Raw genomic sequence first — 18,670 nt, forward strand, 5'->3', positions numbered from 1 at the left:
GAAATAAGTCATGTGACTTTATTGCGATATCCCAACTAATTGTATTGCAATGTATGCACATTTCTGTACCGTATATGAGATTAGTCAAATAAAATCAATCAATCTGTGGTATCGAAGGCTGCACTAACATCAGGCAATACAAGGATGGAAAGATGGTCATCAGCAGGAACCCTCAGGTCGTTTACAATGAGCAAACATTAAGTAAGGTGGAGTGTGGAGTTACACTCAACATGATCACTGCTTCAGAAACATCAGTTTTTAGAAACGATCATGTGAAAGTTTTTCTTGTGACGTGTTAAACAAAGCATTGCAGTAAATATGCTTTTCAGTCAAATACACACGGATATGGTGATGAAAGCCAAACAGCTGCCAGGGTTCATGTGTGTATGGAAAGTGGGAGTGTATGCATTTGCCCCCATGTTAAACAAGGCAGAGCGTTTAAAAGGCCAACCGTTTGGGGGAGATTTTCATTCGAGTGTCTTCAGACTCCTGAGCCTCAGTACAGAGATGGTTTTTCTGAAGTTGGCCGTGATCGCCTGTGAGTACACTCTCTTGTTTTGTGCTGTGGTTTAACTGGACTTTAACTGGACCAGGCTCCTGTAGTGTGAAGCTTAGACACAACACATAAAGCATAGAAGAGCCGGTGAGCAGCCTGTGGTGAAGCAGGGCAAAACCCTGGACAGCTCATCTTTTAACTGCCTGTCTGTCTGACTGCCTGTCTGGCTATCTGTCTGTCTGACGGTCTGACTGTGTGGCCGTCTGCCTGCCTGTCTGTCTGACTGCCTGTCTGTCTTTCAGTTTTGGCTATTGGACTTGTCCAGTCTGCAGAACATCCTAAAGCAAGGTCAGAAAACCTCCCCAGTGCTTCATGTATTTTGTCTTTAGTGCTATTTAGCTTCGATATTAGATTTGGTTTTGTTCTCTCATACACACAGGGGCTCCTTCTGGTTCCCTGAGACATTTAAAAGTGGGATCAGCGATGCTGCATCCCATTCCATGTGTTTAGACGCTGAAACCAAAATATCTCTTATTGTAAGGGTCCCTATGAGGCCCAATTACTTCAGTGGGGGTCTGCGGCTTACTGAAAGTCATTTGGGGTCTGGGATGTGAAAACGTTTGGGAACCCCCTGCTGTAGTGCACACCTGGAAAACTTTGTAAATGTTCTGAAATCATGCTTTGCAAATGTTTTTGAGGTTGGAAATGCATTAAAGTCAGACACACAGAATGTCTTGTGTGGACAAATGTTTGACGTCATCAAAGCCAAGTGTGTTTACAAGGACACTGGCTACCTTCAGCACTGCAGCAATCTCTCACTCTCTTCCTCTTCCTCCTCCTCCTCTCTTCTACAGCGAAATCGCAGCAGCAAGACCAGAAGCTGCTGCAGGTAAACCAGCACTGACCACAAAATATCAAACCAGCCTGTGAAAGGACGTGAACAAAACAGGACAGCAGGCGCTGCCTCCTTCTAGAGGAACATCCTGACTTCTGTGATGTCAGCCTGTTGTTTTACTCAGTGGAAGACACTGACTGACATTTGCAGTTGTACATTTATTTACATTGGACAGATTTGGTTCCTTGTTGTTGTGTTAAAATGTGTCATTTTCCTCTCTGTGGCTCTCTCTCTCTGCTCCTGCACCTCACAGCTGTGCAAAACCTGGAACATCCAAAGGCGGCTGCGGCAGTGGTGGTGAAAAAGGCCGACCCCGCCAAGGCGGCAGAAAGGAATCCTGAAATGGCCCAGGTAATAAACTCTCCCTTCTTAGTGACAGAGTGAAGGCACTCTATGGCCTGGCTCAACAACATGATGGAGCTACAGCTGTTGTTGTGAATCCATCAAAACAGAGAAAATGTGGAGCTTCATCAGTCCCACACTGGGCTGTTTCTGCTTCCAACTGGAAATTCAAAGAATGATAACCACTGATGCCTGTAGCTTAGCTACGCTAGCCGCTGAGCTTCCAAGAGAAAAGTCTGTCAGCCTGCTCATGCCGTCCACATGTCTTTTCTCCGTCTCCCTCAGAAAGTGGCAGAGGCTCGTCCCTGAGCAAATCAATGGAGGCTGAGTCAGCGTCTCTGAGCCCATGGGTGCTGTGGGCTGTGATACATGCACAGTGGACCTGGAGCTGCCATGTTGGAGGCTTCCAGATCAAGGGATGGTGTCTCTGCACAACTTTTGCTCAATAAATATGTCATTTCCTCAGCAAATCTCTTGTGTCATTTTGTCATTTAAGTCTCTCTTGATTCAGTCTTGATTTGAAAATTTCCACTGAACCTGCTTCTTTACACTCAAATTCTCAAACACATGCCCCCATTTGGCTGGTCCAGCAACTGAGATCCAAAAACTCAGCAGCTTTTAACAGCAAAAATTTCACACTCATCCATGTTTTAATTTCTGCGTCATTTTTTCATTTGGGCTGAAATGCTGAGGATGAGTTTCCCCCATGGGCTCCATCAAGTCTCTTTAGTTAGTAGTTATTACAAACAGCAGTATCATAAATCAGTCATGTTTACAGTTCATTGTTGGACATATTATGTCATTTTACTATAATAGGACTTGTTTAATCATTACCAAGTGATTTTTTGAAACCTATAAAAATCTTTTGTTAAACATCTACAAACATCACATAGATAGATAACAGTTTTTGTAAATATTGGTTTACTGGTTTGTAAATATTTATAAACATTATTTGGATTGTTATTATGAAATTGTAACTGATGGTCATGATAATTAGTTCATTAATAAAGCAGCATTTCAGGTTTAAAGCTTCAACAGTTTAATTAAAAATATCCAACTTTACAAAAGGCCATCCTGATCATGTTTAAAGTTGCGCTGCACAGTATTTATTAACCACTTACCAAGCATTATTATCATCTGCAGCAACGTTATAACAGACATCAAAATACTGATTATTATTTTGTACTGTCCCTGAACTGGGTGGCATGGTGGTTAGCATGTTCGCCTCACAGCAAGAAGGTCCTGGGGCCTATTTCACGAAAGGTGGATTAGGCTTTAAGCCTGGATTTAGCAGCTATCCTGGCTTAATTTAGCCGGGATTAGGGATTAATGGGTTTCATGAAAGGTGGATTATTTTGCGAGATTAACCTGGCCAGTAAACCTGGCTATAATGAGCCTGAACTCGGTTTCATGAAAGTAATCCCACCTTAATTACCATGGAAACTTAGCCTAAGCCTTAGCCTGCTCCGGACCAGGCTAGAAGTCAAGCTTAAATTAATCCAGTGCCCTGTTGTTTAACTTTGTGAAATTACTATTAGTCAATGACTCCAATCGTAAACCAATGACTTTGTTAATTCAACACCTGTTAGTATATGGACTAATTTCAAATTATGCTACATTCAAATAAAATGAAAATAAAAGCATTAAGATATAATCAATTTAATTATATTACTCTAATAGTGTGTGACCATGAATCATAGTTGTTTCACAATGGCTCATGTGATATAATCATTGTCACTCTCAGTCTCTCATAATTATGGAAATACACATTTAATTGGTATTGCCATGCAATCGGGACATTGCACGGCACTGCAGATAGATAGAGTGATAGATAGAGCGCATATAATCGGCCTATAGCATTGGAGATTAGTAGGTTGACAACTGCTTAGCCTATATATTTATGGACTAAATAATAATAATATAAATAGGCTAATATATATATTTTTGGACGACTTATGCATTAAGTTTGTCGCCAACACTTTGCCACGCTGTCTCCCTTGCTTTAATTGCCTTTACGTTTTTTTTTTTTTCGCTTTTATTAGATCAAAGTCAAGCCAAGTACATGAATTATAAAGGCAACACACATTTTTCAGTAGAGACGTTGCTGTAAATACACTTAAGTATAAAAAAAACAAAAAAGAAATTGCAATGATTTACAGTGAACAACAAATAATGTGGAGAAAGGAACAAAAGAAACAAAAAACTTCAGGGTCTGTAAATGTGAGATGTCTAAGTAATTTCTGATTTGTGATTTTTGAGTTTTAAACAGTAGTTAAATGTGATTTCATTTTTTTAATTAAAAATAAAAGTTTATGCATAAAGATTATGTTGTAGTTTTTTTTTTTTTTATTTATTAAGAAGGTATAAGATAAACAACTGTGGCATTTTTCCATCGTACATAAATCAAAGATATAGGGGAAAAAGGTAAGGAAATATAAAATCAATGTTAGTGCAGAATCCCAAAGTACTTCAGTAAAAGGCAAGAGCAGATTAAAGCAGATAGCAAATAGGTAGGCTACAACGAAAAGAAAATGAAAAATAAAATGAATTAATAAATAAATAAATATATAAATAAGTGAATATAGATTTCATTGCCTTTACGGTTAATAACCTCCTTTACTTCCTCATGTTTGCATTAGGCGCTGAGTCTCATCCAGAGTGAATGACGCAGCCCTCTGCTTCGCTTTGATAGGTCACGTTCAAGGAATCTGCGATCGACCGGCATGGTCTTTTGAAGGGAGACGCGATCGCGCACCAACCTGGCTTTCACAATCCAGACTCGCTAAAGTCGCTCCTTCTCAGCCTGACTTGGCTTTAGTGGAACGGAATAAACCAGGCTGTGCGGGGCAGGCTTTAGCAAGCCTGGATTTGGCTTATATCCTGGCTTATTTAATCCACCTTTCATGAAATAGGCCCCTGGGTTCTATTTGTTTCTGTGGCGAGTTTGCATGTTCTCCGCGTGTCTGCGTGGGGTTCCTCCAAACACAGAGGCCTGGGAGGGTTCCGGAGGGTTCTGCGCAGTACCTCAGCTGTTCTGAGGACGGCGCTGCTGGCCACTTCGTTATGGAGCTTCATGTCTGCTGTACCTGCCAGCATGGCGCCCCCTGCTGTGCTGTGCTGTGCTGGGTCAGGGGCCCCTGCCTGCCCACTTTGAAACGGGGTGACAGTGTATAAAACCGGCTGTCCTTCCTTAACGATTAATATATTTTTGTTCAACCCTTAAATTAAAGCTGAAAGTCCACATTTCAAATTCACTGTGGTGGTGAACAAGGACAAAATTCTGAATATTGAGTCGCAGTCCAAATACTTATGGACCTGACTGTACCTATGCCACAAAGTTAATTTTTTTTTTATTTCGGATTTGATACAGCAGGACTGTGTGGCAGGCCGGTTGTGAAAGGGGGGGCTACTGTCGGCCCCTCAGAGATAAAGCCACTGCGACGTATCAGAGACATTTTAGGGTGGAAAAAAGTCATGGAGCAGGGAGACGGGTCGGGGGTGTCGGGTGTAGTCCAAGAAAAAACTTACAAATTCTGACATTAAGGTGGTAAATTTATGAGGGAAAAAAACATGGAAACTCCATGGAAACTGACTGGATCTCCTGTGGGATCCAGTCAGAAGGAAATCCTGCTGGTTTGAGTCCAGAACTACAATCTCCTCCTCAGCATCTGGACTCTGAAGAGACGTTGCTGTGACCTGGGCCTTTTTTGTGTAAATTTATGACTTTAATCCCAGAAATTCAAAGTTTTTCTCTGAGCAGCCCGTCCTTCCACGGCTACATGTTTTTGTTTTTTTTTTTCTAAAATGGCTCAAACTTGCTGTTGTATGAATGGAAGTGGAAAAAAAAGAGCATTAATCTGCAGGGAGGCTCTGGTCTAATCTGACTAGAGCCTCCCTGAAGATGCTGCTTTTTTCCTGGATGATGGATTTATATTCCTCGTATTTATTTCAGATTATTGTCTGCTCCTCCGTCATAAAGTATGCAGCTCGGGTGGATTTTTCCTTGTCTGCGATTGGTCGTCTGCAGCAAACTCCGCCCGTTTTATGTGAGCGCACACAGATCTAGATTGGAAAAGTCTGGGTTCAGATTCAATGCCTGTTTTCCTGCGTGTTTTTGAAAGAAATCAATAATAACAAAACTTTATTTGTATAGCACCTTTCATACAAGAATTGCAGTTCAAAGTGCTTCACAATAAAAAGAACATTTGAAAACCTTAAAAACAGCACAGGGTGGAATTAAAAATTAAAGGCTAAAAATGAGAACTTTGAAATAAAACAAAAGATGCAAATAAAACAATAAAAGACAACAGTGTGGAATAAAATAGGAGCTAGTTAAAAGCTAGAGTGAAAAGGTGGGTCTTTAATCTTCTTTTAAAGATGTCTAGTGAGCTGGCTTCCCTGATGTCTAAAGGTAGTGTGTTCCAAAGCTTAGGGGCGTAAGTAACAAAGGCGGCATCCCCAATTTTCTTTTGACTTTTGTGGGGAACCAATAAGCAGCAGACGATCGCAGTGTTCTTTGGGGTGCATAGCCAATAAGGGAGTTGGCAATGTAGCTCGGTCCCAGCCCATGAAGTGCTTTGTATACAAGTAGGAGAACCTTAAAGTCAACTCTAAATGTTACAGGGAGCCGGTGTAGGGCAGCTAACACCGGACTAATATGCTCTCTCTTCCTGGTTCTGGTTAATAAGCGAGCAGCAGAGTTTTGGATGAGCTGAAGTCTGTCAGTGGTTTTCTTTGGGAGGCCGGTAAAAAGTACATTACAGTAGTCAAGTCTACTTGAGATAAAAGCATGTATTCGTTTTTCAGCATCTTTTTGATTTATAAATGGTCGCACTTTAGCGATGTTTCTAAGGTGGAAGAATGATGTCTTCGTCACCTTATTAATGTGAGACTTGAAACTAAGATCTGGATCCAATACAATGCCAAGACTTGTAACCTCAGATTTAATCCTGGAAGCCAGTTATCCCAAGTTAATGGACAGCATCTCTCTTTTTGTTTTGGGGCCAACTAACAGGATCTCTGTTTTGTCTTTAACTTTAAGAAGTTATCGCTCATCCATTTGTTCACTGCCATGAGACAGGCAGTGATGGAATTTATCGCTGTAGCATCATTTGGTTCGGCAGAAATATACAGTTGTGCGTCGTCTGCATAACTATGAAAACATACATTGTGCCTTCTGATGATGTCACCGAGTGGCAGCATGTATAGTGAGAAAAGTAATGGACCAAGGCAGCTCCCTTGTGGAACTCCATAGCAAATCAAATGAATCTGCTCAAAGGAAACTCTGCACTTTCTGAACTTTGTAACCCTGACGACGACGACGACGACGACGACGACGACGACGACGACGACGACGACGACGACGACAACAACAACAACAACAACAGGGTTTATCTCCAGAGCAGCAGAAACTCAAAACAGCAAAACAGTCCAAACTGTCTCGGCTGTCAGGAGCCGAGCTCAGCTTCTGGACACGCTGTGAGAGTGTGTGTGTGTGTGTGTGTGAGAGAGAGAGACTCACTGACAGCTGATCAATGATCATCAGTTCAGTTAAAGCGGCTGGACGGCCTGTTTGTTCTCTGGTCAATAAACACACAGGCTGATTCAGATGGCTGCTTTTCTTTAATAAAATCTCACACACACACACACACACACACACACACACACACACACACACTCTGTGTCTCTCTCACGTACACACACACACACACACACACACACACACACACACACACCCCTGTACAGAGGAAATATTGACATTTGAACTGTACAAAAAAAAAAAAACAGTTGACAGTTGACTGTTGTGTCAGAGTGAAAGTCACAAAAATAATAATAATAAAAAAAAAACCTAATTACAATTTTAAAATACAATTTCAGTCACATGTTCTTCGTCCAATCGTCCGTCAGGGCGAGGTCAGCTGTGATTGGCCAGTTGGTTCTACAGCGTGCGGACAAACTCTTTGACCTGAAGAGGAAACAAAGTTAGAACAGGAAAATGAATAAATAAATAGATAAATGAATAAATGAACTGAAATCAGATGATTAAAGAAAACAGGAAGTGGAGGAAGTGGAACGTGCCTTGTCGATGACAGCTTCCTGTCTGATGCGGTCGTTCTTGAAGTCATCGTTAACGTCCAGCACAAGAACAGGAAGCTCATTCAGGTAGTTGAAATCTAGCCTACACACACACACACACACACACACACACACACACACACACACACACACACACACACAGTGTTAAGTCTTTGAACCCTGAAACATGGCAGGTTATGTTACAGGAAACATGCTGTGGTTTTGAATTTTCACAGCCTTCCTTCATGTTTTTGAAAGAAATCAAATCTAATCTGCTCAGATTTTACGGGATTAAAGTAAAAAATGAGCCCAAACAGCGAGCTGTAACCATGGTAACCAGAGGCCTGTACCATAAAGCTGGATTTCGGCTTAGCGAGCTAACTTCAGGCTTAACCCCGGCTTTTCTGTACCATAAAGGTGGCTTACTTTTTATCGGGCTACGTTGCCGTGGTAACGTACGCTGAACACCTAACCTGCTCTGGAGCAGGTTAAGTTCAGGATAAGAGCTCAGCAGGTAGAAAAGCTCCACCTACTGACCAATCAGCTCTCTTGGAAAATGGCCTGCCCATTTTCCCTTTCTTCTTCTTTTATAAAATTAAAATTAATACATTCTACAATTCTTCTTGTATTTTTTATTTTTTTTTTTTAATGTTTATGAAAATAAATTAGGGGAATTTTATTCAGAGGGTTAAATAAAAGTCTGATAAAATACACGCCAGCCTCTGGGCTCCTTTAGGTTTCCATTAGTTTTCTCATATTTAGTATTTAGGCTGGCTGCCCTGAAAAGTCCACATGGGAGTTGATGCTAAATGTTTTACTGTCTTTAAGTGACAGTGAAATAATATTTTAACCAGCAGAATAATCACGAGGCGTCAGATGCTTTATAAAATGAAATATCAAAACCAGTTGAATCAAAGTGACGATTCTGACGAAACTCAAACTGAGGGCAGCGGTCCAGCGAGGGTCGCCCCTCACTGTGAGAGAGGGCCAGTTCCTCTGCGGGAGTGTATGGCTGAGTGGGAGACACATTCATTTACTGAACACACACGTTACTGTAGTCAGATCTACTCGTGCCGTCATGGTGGGGAAGTCAGATTATAATCCCACTAATTTACGCATTGACACAGTCGGCGATTTTTTGCCACCATTCCTTGTGGCTTTTGGCAGCTGCAACTGTGTTGCTTTTTGCCTGGATTATTGATTTATATTCCTCGTATTTATTAATGATTATTGTCTACTCCTCGGTTGTGACGTATATGGCTCGGATAGATTTTTCCATGTCTGCGATTGGTTGCATGCAGCAAACTCCGCCCTTTTTATGTGAGCGCGCACAGATCAAGATTGGAAAGCCTGGGTTGAATTAGTGAGTTGATAGCCGGCTTTATGGTACCGAAAATCCTGAGTGCTGATGTCTCGTTAAGTGAAGCCAGATAAGTAAGAGAAAGCCTGACTATGTTAATCCAGCTTTATGGTACAGGCCTCAGGAGAGCAGACAGGCCCTCCAGAATCAGAATCAGAATCAGAATCTACGGCCACGTGCTCGCCTTCTGTTAGCCTGGAGGGGCTAGCATAGCAGCGTTAGCTCAGAGTTACCTGGCGGTGTTGGTGTTAGCATGTTGGTGCTAGCGTATTGGTATTAACGTGTTGGCAGTACCTGGTGGTATTAGTCTTGGCGTGTTAGAATAGAAAAGAATAGAATAGAATAAATCTTTATTGTCCACCAAGGTGGAAAATTGTCTTTGGCTAACCAACATGTAAAACAGACAGCTCTAAAAATACAGACAACAACATACAAGATTACATAAACACACTAAATTAAATAACAAATAGAAAAAAAAAAAAAAATAGCATGTCGGTGTTAGTGTGGTGTTAGCATGTTGTTACCTGGCAGTGTTAGTGTGTTGGTGTTATCGTGTTGGTGTTAGTGTGTTGTTAGCGTGTTGTTACCTGGCGGTGTTAGCGTGTTGTTAGCATGTTGTTACCTGGCAGTGTTAGTGTGTTGGTGTTAGCGTGTTGTTACCTGGCGGTGTTAGCGTGTTAGCAGCGTGTTGTTACCTGGCGGTGCGGTGCAGCAGCCAGGCTTCGTGTTTGTGGTGAAGCTGCTCCAGGTACTCCAGAGGAACGCCCTGCTCCTCGTCACGGCCACGCTGCCGCAGCCGCTGCATACAGCGCTGAAAAATACAGAGGAATGCAACAACCCTGAAGTAAACACTTCCTTACTGGAACTTCCCCTCCCTTCCCGTCAGCTCCACACACACACACACACACACACACACACACACACACTCAGTGTCAGTGTTTCAGAGAAAGGGAGGCTGTTGTGTTTCTCCTCAGTTCCACTCATGTTGTTGTGAAGTAGCTCGGCTCTCAGAAGGTCATTACTCACTTATAAATGTTCAGTGTGTGTGTGTGTGTGTGTGTGTGTGTGTGTGTGTGCTTATGCACAAGGCGTGGGAGGTGAATGTGCAGTAATTCTGGGTTAGTAGCGCCTGTAGTTGTAGTTGTAGTGTATGCTGCATGCTGCTTCTGCTTGCCACTTTCTGCTTCCAGCTGCTACTGCCGGCTAGTCACCATCACAAGGTGTGAAAAGAGGAGCAAATTGAGTACGCCTCCTTCTGTCGGCACATAGCCTCTCTAACGCCAAGACTCCTGCAGTGCCTCCTAGTGGCCACACACAGTAACTGGGTACCAAGCTAAACTGCAGGGGATCTACGGAGTACAGTGGTCCCCAGAGGTCAAATGTCCAGGCATTGACCAACCACTGCCCCGCTGCCTTGTGGGTAAGTCTTGGATGACAAAGGCTAGGGCAGCAGACCCTGAGAGAAAAGCAATGTGTGTGGTGGCGCATGACAGGCGGTCCTCCGAAAGACTGGAGCTCCGACAGCCACATGCAGCTGTGGAAGAGTGCTGGTCGTCCTGGACTTCCCCTTGCCACCAGATCCCACCCTCCAGTGATGAAGGGCAATCCCTGCACGTCAGCAGCACAGGGCTATTCATGGTCGCTAGCAGCTGTCAAGTGGCACCTGCTCTTGGCAGACCCCTGTGCGACTGAGCAGCCCTATTAAGGATCACACTGCTCACCCCCTAGAGGGAAGGGGCCTAGAAAAGGTGGCCCAAACATTGCCCTCTCAACCCCATCCTGGGCAGGTTGCCGCACCTGTCGGGAATTCTACTCTGCGGTCAAAATAAAACAAAGAAAAATATCCCTCTTAGACTGGCAACATGGAACATTTGGACCCTGCTGGACACCAACGCCGAAAGACCTTAGCGACGGACTGCACTCATTGCAGCGGAACTCAACCGCTACCGTGTTGACATCACCACCTTGAGCAGTGCTGTCCTCCCTGCCAGAGGACAGCATCAGCATGGTGTTGGACTTGCAATAAAAAATAGCCTCCTACCAAGTCTCACCGAAACCCCGATTGGCATAAGTGAGAGGCTCATGTCACTCCGGATCCCTCTGGCCAAGAAACGCTACACTAAGTGCCTATGCACCAACATTACCATCGGGATGACGTGAAGGAGTGCTTCTATCAGTCAATAGATGAGGATCTCTGTCGTGTACCCAAGGAGGATAAGATCTTGCTGGGCGATTTCAACGCCAGAGTAGGTACAGACAACAAGGTATGGAGTGGTGTCATTGGTGGGCATGGCACTGGTCAAGTCAATGCCAATGCCCTGCGGTTGCTAAGCCTCTGCGCTGAGCATGGCTTGACCATCACAAATACACTCTTTCAACTCAAAAACAAACACAAAACATCATGGATGGCCGAAAAGCTGGAGCACATTGAGCCACTCCTGAGCACAGAGGACCCTATTGACAAAAAGTGGTCTTCTGTAAGCCCACTGGTCTTCTGCCCAATCGATCGGGTACAAGGGTAGAAAGCAACAGGACTCGTTCAATGACAACACAGGCGCAATAATGTCCATGCTCAAAGACATGCACAAGGCACACAGTGCTTCCCTCAACAACCCAACATCGCATGCTCTCCGAAAAAAATGGCAAGAACCCAGGAAAGAGGTGCAGGTAAGATTGCGTGCCCTGCATAATGAGTTGTGGGTATCGAAGGCAAATGAAATCCAATCTTATGCCGCCAGAAACGATATGCACAACTTTTATGATGCAGTGAAAACCATCTATGGCCCAAGAAACTGCTCCATCTCCCCCTTGAAGTCTGCAGATGGCACCACACTCATTAAAAACCAGAAACCTATCACTGAAAGGTGGACAGAACACTTTCAAACACTGCTGAACCAACCATATTCTGACTGCTGCTGCTAAGGTGTATGGTAGGCTGGGGCTTTCCATAAATGTGGCAGAAACTGAAGTAGTATGTCAGTTAGTCTCTCCTCCTCAACCTCAGTCACCAACCTTCACTATCTCAGATAAACCACTTACAACAGTGGAATCATTCAATTACCTCGGCAGCTTCCTGTCTGATGACTGCAGCATAGAGAGAGAGATACAAAACCAGATCAATCAAGCATTATCCTCGATTGGCAGACTCAGGAGAAGGGTCTTCCAAAATAAAGACCTCAAACTCCACACCAAAATATCGGTTTACTTAGCAGTTGTCATCACAACCCTCCTGTACACCTGTGAGGCATGGACCTTGTACAGTGGTGGAAAAAAGTTTTCGGTCACCCCATGCATCTGTGAAATGTTGCATTAAGTTGCGGTTGTTGAATGTGACGTCTGTGCCGCTACTCTGCACACTTGTTGATCAGAACTGATAGTGAGATGATCAATAAAGATACCAAAGGCAAAATGCTCCAAGGTTTGGCTGCATTTCACGTCTGAGGAGGATGCAGACTCTGCGACATGCAACAGATGCCTTAAAGCAACGTCATGCAAGGGACGTAACACGTCGAATTTAATGAAACATCTGGCATGCATGGAGTTTATTTAAAAGCCGAACAATGCACTGTGTTTGATAATCTACATTAGTGGCTCCCAACCACTGGTCCGTGAGACATTCCCGACCGGGACTTGCAGCCCGACTGTAACCCCTCCTCCCCCGCAGTTGCGCACAAATGCACTAGTTTATTAGTAAAATATGTTACTTGTATTTATATTGTTTAAATATTTAAGTTAATATTGTGTTCAATATTAACCCTACTGCAAAGACCCTATTTTAGATTTGGATGGTGAGGTGGAAAATAAGTCAAATAAGCTGTTATTCTTTGTGTTGCTTGCTGCTGTAGCCTGCCAGTGTTTTCATGAATCATGATTGTGCTGGTGTTACACCCGGCCCCTTGAACGTCACAGCCAAAATACTAAACAAATCCTAAAAAAGCCATTAAAAACTTCAAATTGATTGGTTCCATAAAAATACATAAGAAATTTTGAGTATTGGGTCATTTTGGTACCAGTGATGAAGGTCGTTCTTTTTATTAAAAGACAATTTTTGTTGCCAAGCTTCGTGTCTATATAAAGCCAGCACATTTGAAAGTTCTTCTGACACAAAAATGGCTAAAACAAGGAACCTAACGCAGGAAACACGCCTGAAGATAAAGATTCTCAGCCAGGAAGGGTACAGCTGCCGCCACATAGCCAGGAAGTGCAGATGCAGTCCTTCAGCAGTTGGATACACTCTGCACAAATACAGACGAACCAACAGCTTTGAAGACAAACCAAGATCTGGGCATCCAAGGGTTTCTTCAGCAAGAAATGACCGCATCCTGATCCACATGTGCAGGCAAAACCGCCGAATGACATCACAGGAGCTTCAGCAGCAGTGGTCAAACCAAACTGGTGTCCAGTTTTCCACCCGCACTGTACGTGGCCGACTTTTAGATCATGGCTTAAGGTCCAACAAGGCTATCAAGAAGCCCCTGATCAATGAGAGACAGAGGCTAGCCCGGCATCGTTGTCCCAGGCACACAAGAACTGGACAGCCAGGAATTGGAAGAAGATTCTGTGGTCAGAAGAATTTATGTCAAGAATTTAGTTTTGTTAGTTTTTCTTGTAAACAATAAACAAAAAATATAATTTGTGTTTGTTTGTATCTGTCTAATGCAGCCACACCTTTTGAAACACAAAAAAGATTTTTCCACAAATATTTCATGATAATATTTGAGATTGTGTAAAGGTGTTAAGGGTGTCCGAAAACTTTTTTCCACCACTGTACAGTCGCCATCTCAAGATGCTTGAGAGCTTCCACATCAGATGCCTCCAATGCATCCTGGGGATAACCTGGAAGGGCCAAATGCCCCACACTGAAATCCTCCGCAAGACCAACTGCATCAGTATGGAGGCTACAGTGGCCCAGCACCAACTTCGCTGGCTTGGTCATGTCGTCAGGATGCCGAGGGAGCACCTACCCCGTAAGGTGCTGTATGGGCAGCTACATCTTGGCCGCCAGCTGGCAGGAGGCCAGAAGAAGCGGTATAAAGACCATCTCAAGACGACAATGAAAAAGTGTGGTCTAAACCCAAGCCAACTGGAGGATGCTGCCACCCAACGCTCCCACTGGCGACAGCTCTGTCAACAAGGGGTGCAGAAGCTCGAGGAGGACCGAGGTGATCGACATACCAGGAGACGCTTGAAGAGACATGAAGCCAGTACTAGCCCCACACCCCCAGTCAGTGTCTTCACCTGTTCTGTCTGTAGCAGACAGTGTGGCTGATGGATTGGACTTTACAGTTACATGAAAACTCATAAATAGCAGAGGATGGATTGTCATCATCGGACACAATGATGACAATCGGTGTGTGTGCGTGTGCTAAATGTGAGTCATTTTGAAAGGCGGGCTGTGTAACTTTGATGAGTCTGCTGGCCTCAGAGTGTGTTCCTACAGGTGCAGTCTGTCAGTGCAGTGTCAGTGCGGTACCAGTGCAGTACGAGTGCAGTGTCAGTGCGGTACCTGCGGCTCAGCTCGGAGGTAGATGATAGCGTGGAGGGCGATGCGGCTCTCGAACTGGGCCAGCAGCCAGGTGTGCCAGTCTTGATACACACTCCACTCCGTCTCCGTCAGCTCACCCGACTCGTACAGGTTGGATGCAAACACATACCTGCCGGACAGGAAGTGACAAACAGTTGAGCGAGCCGCACACCGTGACACTAAACAGTAAGGTGTGGCGGAGCAGAGCGGGCGGGGCGGCACCTGTCGCTGTAGACCGAGCGCTCGTAGAACTGGACGGGCTCGTCGGCGCCCTGCAGCTTCATGGATGGCGCCTGCAGCTGAGAGCGGATCCTGCTGAGGCTGGCATAGCTCTGCAGGAAATAGGAGACAGGAAGTCAGCGGGCCGGGGAGTGGGGTGGTGGTGACAGGGTGAGTCGAGGTGAGAGGGTGAGGGGGATCAGACCTGGAAGGTGTAGGACCAGCGGCTCGGCTTGTCGTACAGCATCTGCAGCAGGTTCCCTCCGCTCTTCTGAGAGGAACTCAACTCCTGCACAGACAAGAACCAGAACCAGTCACATGACCTGAACCAGAACCTGTCACATGGCCTGAAACAGAATCTGTCACATGGCCTGAACCAGAATCTGTCACATGACCAGAGCAGAGCTCAGTGGACCAATCACAGCTCTGGCCCTGCTCACCCCTCTTCTTTATCGGGGTGAAGTTGTTGCGATATGATATTTTAACCACAATGGCGACGCTGCGATGCTGCAGGCGATTCTGTGACATGGGATACACTTTGTACAATCATCAGGAAATCTGGAAGGGAAGATGGGAAAAAAATACCTGGACACACCTGTGCACCTGTCAAGCTGAAAACTCAAATATCAACACTTGGCACGAGTCTCAGCTCATCCAATCACATCACCACGCGTCTCGGTGGTCATTCATACTTGATCTATCTCTGTGAATGCGAAGAATGTCTTAGGACCAGGTAGAACCGGGCTCTCGCCCAGGTTCCTCTCTGGTGTTGATAAAGGAAATTCCTGAGGCGGGGTTGCACGATATGGACAAAACGTCTCAGCTGGATGTTTATGCCAAATATGTGGACGGTACAAAACAAGGTGTGTCTGTGGCTTCACACACATTTCAAATCAGTGAAAACATCCTGGCTGTGTACTTGTTATTGTTTACCTGGTAAACGTCCTCGTTGTCGTTCTGCACGTTGCACCACTTCCCGATGGGCTCGGGGATCACCTCCCACTCCTCTGACGCCGCCTGCAGGAGCCGCACGAACGTTGACTTCCCCGCCGCTGGCGCGCACACACGCACACCCCATAAAACATAGAACCATTAAAAACATGCACATGAAGGCTGAGTTACAGCCTCAGACTGGGTGTGTATCTCAGCTGAATCACTTCAAACTAAACTTTATTGATGCTGAGAGGAAACACAGGACACTGCAGGACCAGAGGCCTGTCCCATGCAGCTGGATTTGGGCTTAGCGAGCTAACTTCAGGGTTAACCCTGCTGGGTTTTCTGTACCATAAAAGGTGGTTTACTTTTTATCGGGGTATGTTGCCGTGGTATCGTACGGGTGTCTGCCCTGAAAAGCCCACGAGAGTTGATGCCAAATGTTTTACTGTCTTTAAGTGACAGAGAAATAATATTTTAACCAGCAGAATAAACACGAGGCGTCAGATGCTTTATAAAATGAAATATCAAAACCAGCTGAATCAAAGTGACGATTCTGACAAAACTCAAACTGAGGGCAGCGGTCCAGCAAGGGTCGCCCCTCACTTTTTATGTGAGCGCGCACAGATCTAGATTGGAAAAGCCTGAGTTGAATTAGTGAGTTGATAACCGGCTTCATGGGACCGAAAATCCAGATTGTGGATGTCTGGTTAAGTGAAGCCAGATAACTAAGAGAACCCATGTTAATCCAGCTGCAGGGGACAGGGCGCAGGAGACAGCACGACATGGATCAAGAGTGTGTGTGTGTGTGTGTGTGTGTGTGTGTTTTATAGGGATGATATTCCCACACTGTAGATCACTGACACCAGTTATGATAATCATGTGGAACCAGGAAAACACAACTCTCATGCCCAATCACCATGGTAACACATCCACAATCACAGAGCATCTAGTCTCATCTAGTCTGCCTGCACTGTGTGAACAGCATGTTGTTTACAAAGACACACACACACACACACACACACACACACACACACACACACACACACACACACACACACACACACACACACACACACACACACGGCTGCAGGACAAGCTTGGTGTTTCTCGGCTGCAGAATCGCATCAAACAGAAAAGCTGTGTGTGTGTTTGAGCCGGGCTGCTTGCCTGGGCTTTGTGAGTTTGGCGCCATCAGGCTCCTTTCAGGCGGGACAAACCCGCACGCGGACACGCACACACATCCGGACCTATCGATAACTACACATCGATTAGCTCCGTTTATCAGCCAAACGCTGCTTTCCTGCCTGCGGGCTGCTGTGTGTGCAGCCCGGGGCCGTTGCTAAATACACCGGTGGCTCATCACACTGTGGGCGCAGAACTCACCGATGTTCCCTTCGATGGAGATCTTGGTTACCCGGGGGGAGCCGCTGAGCTCCGGGCTGGACGGACAGGATCTCTTCGGCGGGGTCGCCATCACAACAACTGCTAACAAGCTAACACTGCTAACAAAACACCTCCGCTAGCTAACTCTGCTGTTAAAACAACAGCAGTCGCTAACAGGCTCACAGGCTAACACTGCTAACAGGCTCACAGGCTCACAGACTGCCGCTGCTCTGTGCGCGGGGACGCGGCGCGCTGAGCTTTAAACTTGGCGCTAAAGAGTTCAGTTTCCGGAGGCGGGGCTAAGGATCTTTGGCTACAAGCCGCAGTGAAGATGTCTCACTCTGTCTCAGTCGTGTGGCCCGAGTCCCCTCGGCGGTGTGTTGGAGAAGATAATGCAAATATACTTAAATATAAAATACTCAACTAAATTACAAAGAACAACAAACAAGGAAATCTAGAGGGCTGTTTCACAAAAGCAGAGTTAAGAGGGCTTGGCCAGGAGTTTCACACAAATCACTCAAATTTACCATGGAGTTTAATAAAAGAGTTACTTTAAGTAAGTTAAGTTAAAGAATGTCTTTCTTTGTTGCCATTATCCATTTATTTCTATCTTGTATGTTTATTTAGCTTGGCAGAATCTTTAGTATCCTAAATAAAGTCCTTTTTAATTACTTTTTTTCATTATTATTATTATTATTATTATTATTATTATTATTATTTTAAGAATGACTGCCAGGATTTCCCAGCATGCTCTGCACAGCAGTTTATGTGCCCCACACAGAGGCTGTTCCCACCTGGAACACCTGCTGGCAGCTCAGGTGGTCCTGCAGACCTCCTCTGGCCTCAGCCTCAGCCTCAGTCCAGTGTAACAGGCCAGATTAACCCTACACCACACTATACCCGGGTATAGTTAGGCTGGGCCCAAAGTACACTCCGGGGTATAAAATAGCCTACCCCAGTTTATAGCCCTGGGTATTCTGTGGGCTAGGCCAAACTATAACCAAAGTATACCCCGGGGTATAAACTGGACTATACCCCGGGTATAGTCTGGCCAGGGGGTTCACTTTGGGCTGTTACGCCGGGACGCTCCTCTACGTCAGAGGAGTGAACGGACTGGAAATGGAAATGAGCCGAGGGGCCAGTCGGCTGCTGGATGTGGCAACACGGCGGGCGCCGCAGGCGGTGCGGGCGTCAGCCCCGTCTCTGTGTTCACTGTCAATAAAATGCGTTCATCACTGAGTCATGTGAACAGTACCTGTTGGATGAGCTCACCTCCACCTGGGCACACAGGGAGAGCAGAGGGCCCGCAGCCGTGTGGCAGATCAGGTGTGTGTGTGTGTGTGTGTGTGTGTGTGTGTGTGTGAGAGTGTGTGTGTTTCACATCATCCATCACACTGACAGCAAACTAAAGCAGGAACACAGGAAGCACCGAGCTGAGGA

At 45.2% G+C, this 18,670-nt stretch overlaps 1 protein-coding gene across 1 annotated transcript; it reads right to left on the reverse strand.

Annotated features, from left to right (window-relative positions):
* Window positions 1-7,336: 7,336 nt before the first annotated feature.
* LOC115371250 (deoxycytidine kinase) lies at window positions 7,337-17,499 on the reverse strand. Its single transcript, XM_030068487.1, has 8 exons — window positions 17,231-17,499; window positions 15,845-15,963; window positions 15,117-15,200; window positions 14,915-15,024; window positions 14,675-14,822; window positions 9,864-9,979; window positions 7,812-7,911; window positions 7,337-7,698 (listed from the first exon to the last, which is right to left on the reverse strand). Exons 1-8 carry the CDS (start codon window positions 17,319-17,321, stop codon window positions 7,672-7,674), a joined length of 795 nt encoding a protein of 264 aa, XP_029924347.1. The 5' UTR covers window positions 17,322-17,499; the 3' UTR covers window positions 7,337-7,671.
* Between the last annotated feature and the right edge of the window lie 1,171 nt (window positions 17,500-18,670).

The sequence above is a fragment of the Myripristis murdjan genome, chromosome 14 (genome assembly GCF_902150065.1).
Source record: "Myripristis murdjan chromosome 14, fMyrMur1.1, whole genome shotgun sequence".
Taxonomy (NCBI): Eukaryota; Metazoa; Chordata; class Actinopteri; order Holocentriformes; family Holocentridae; genus Myripristis; species Myripristis murdjan.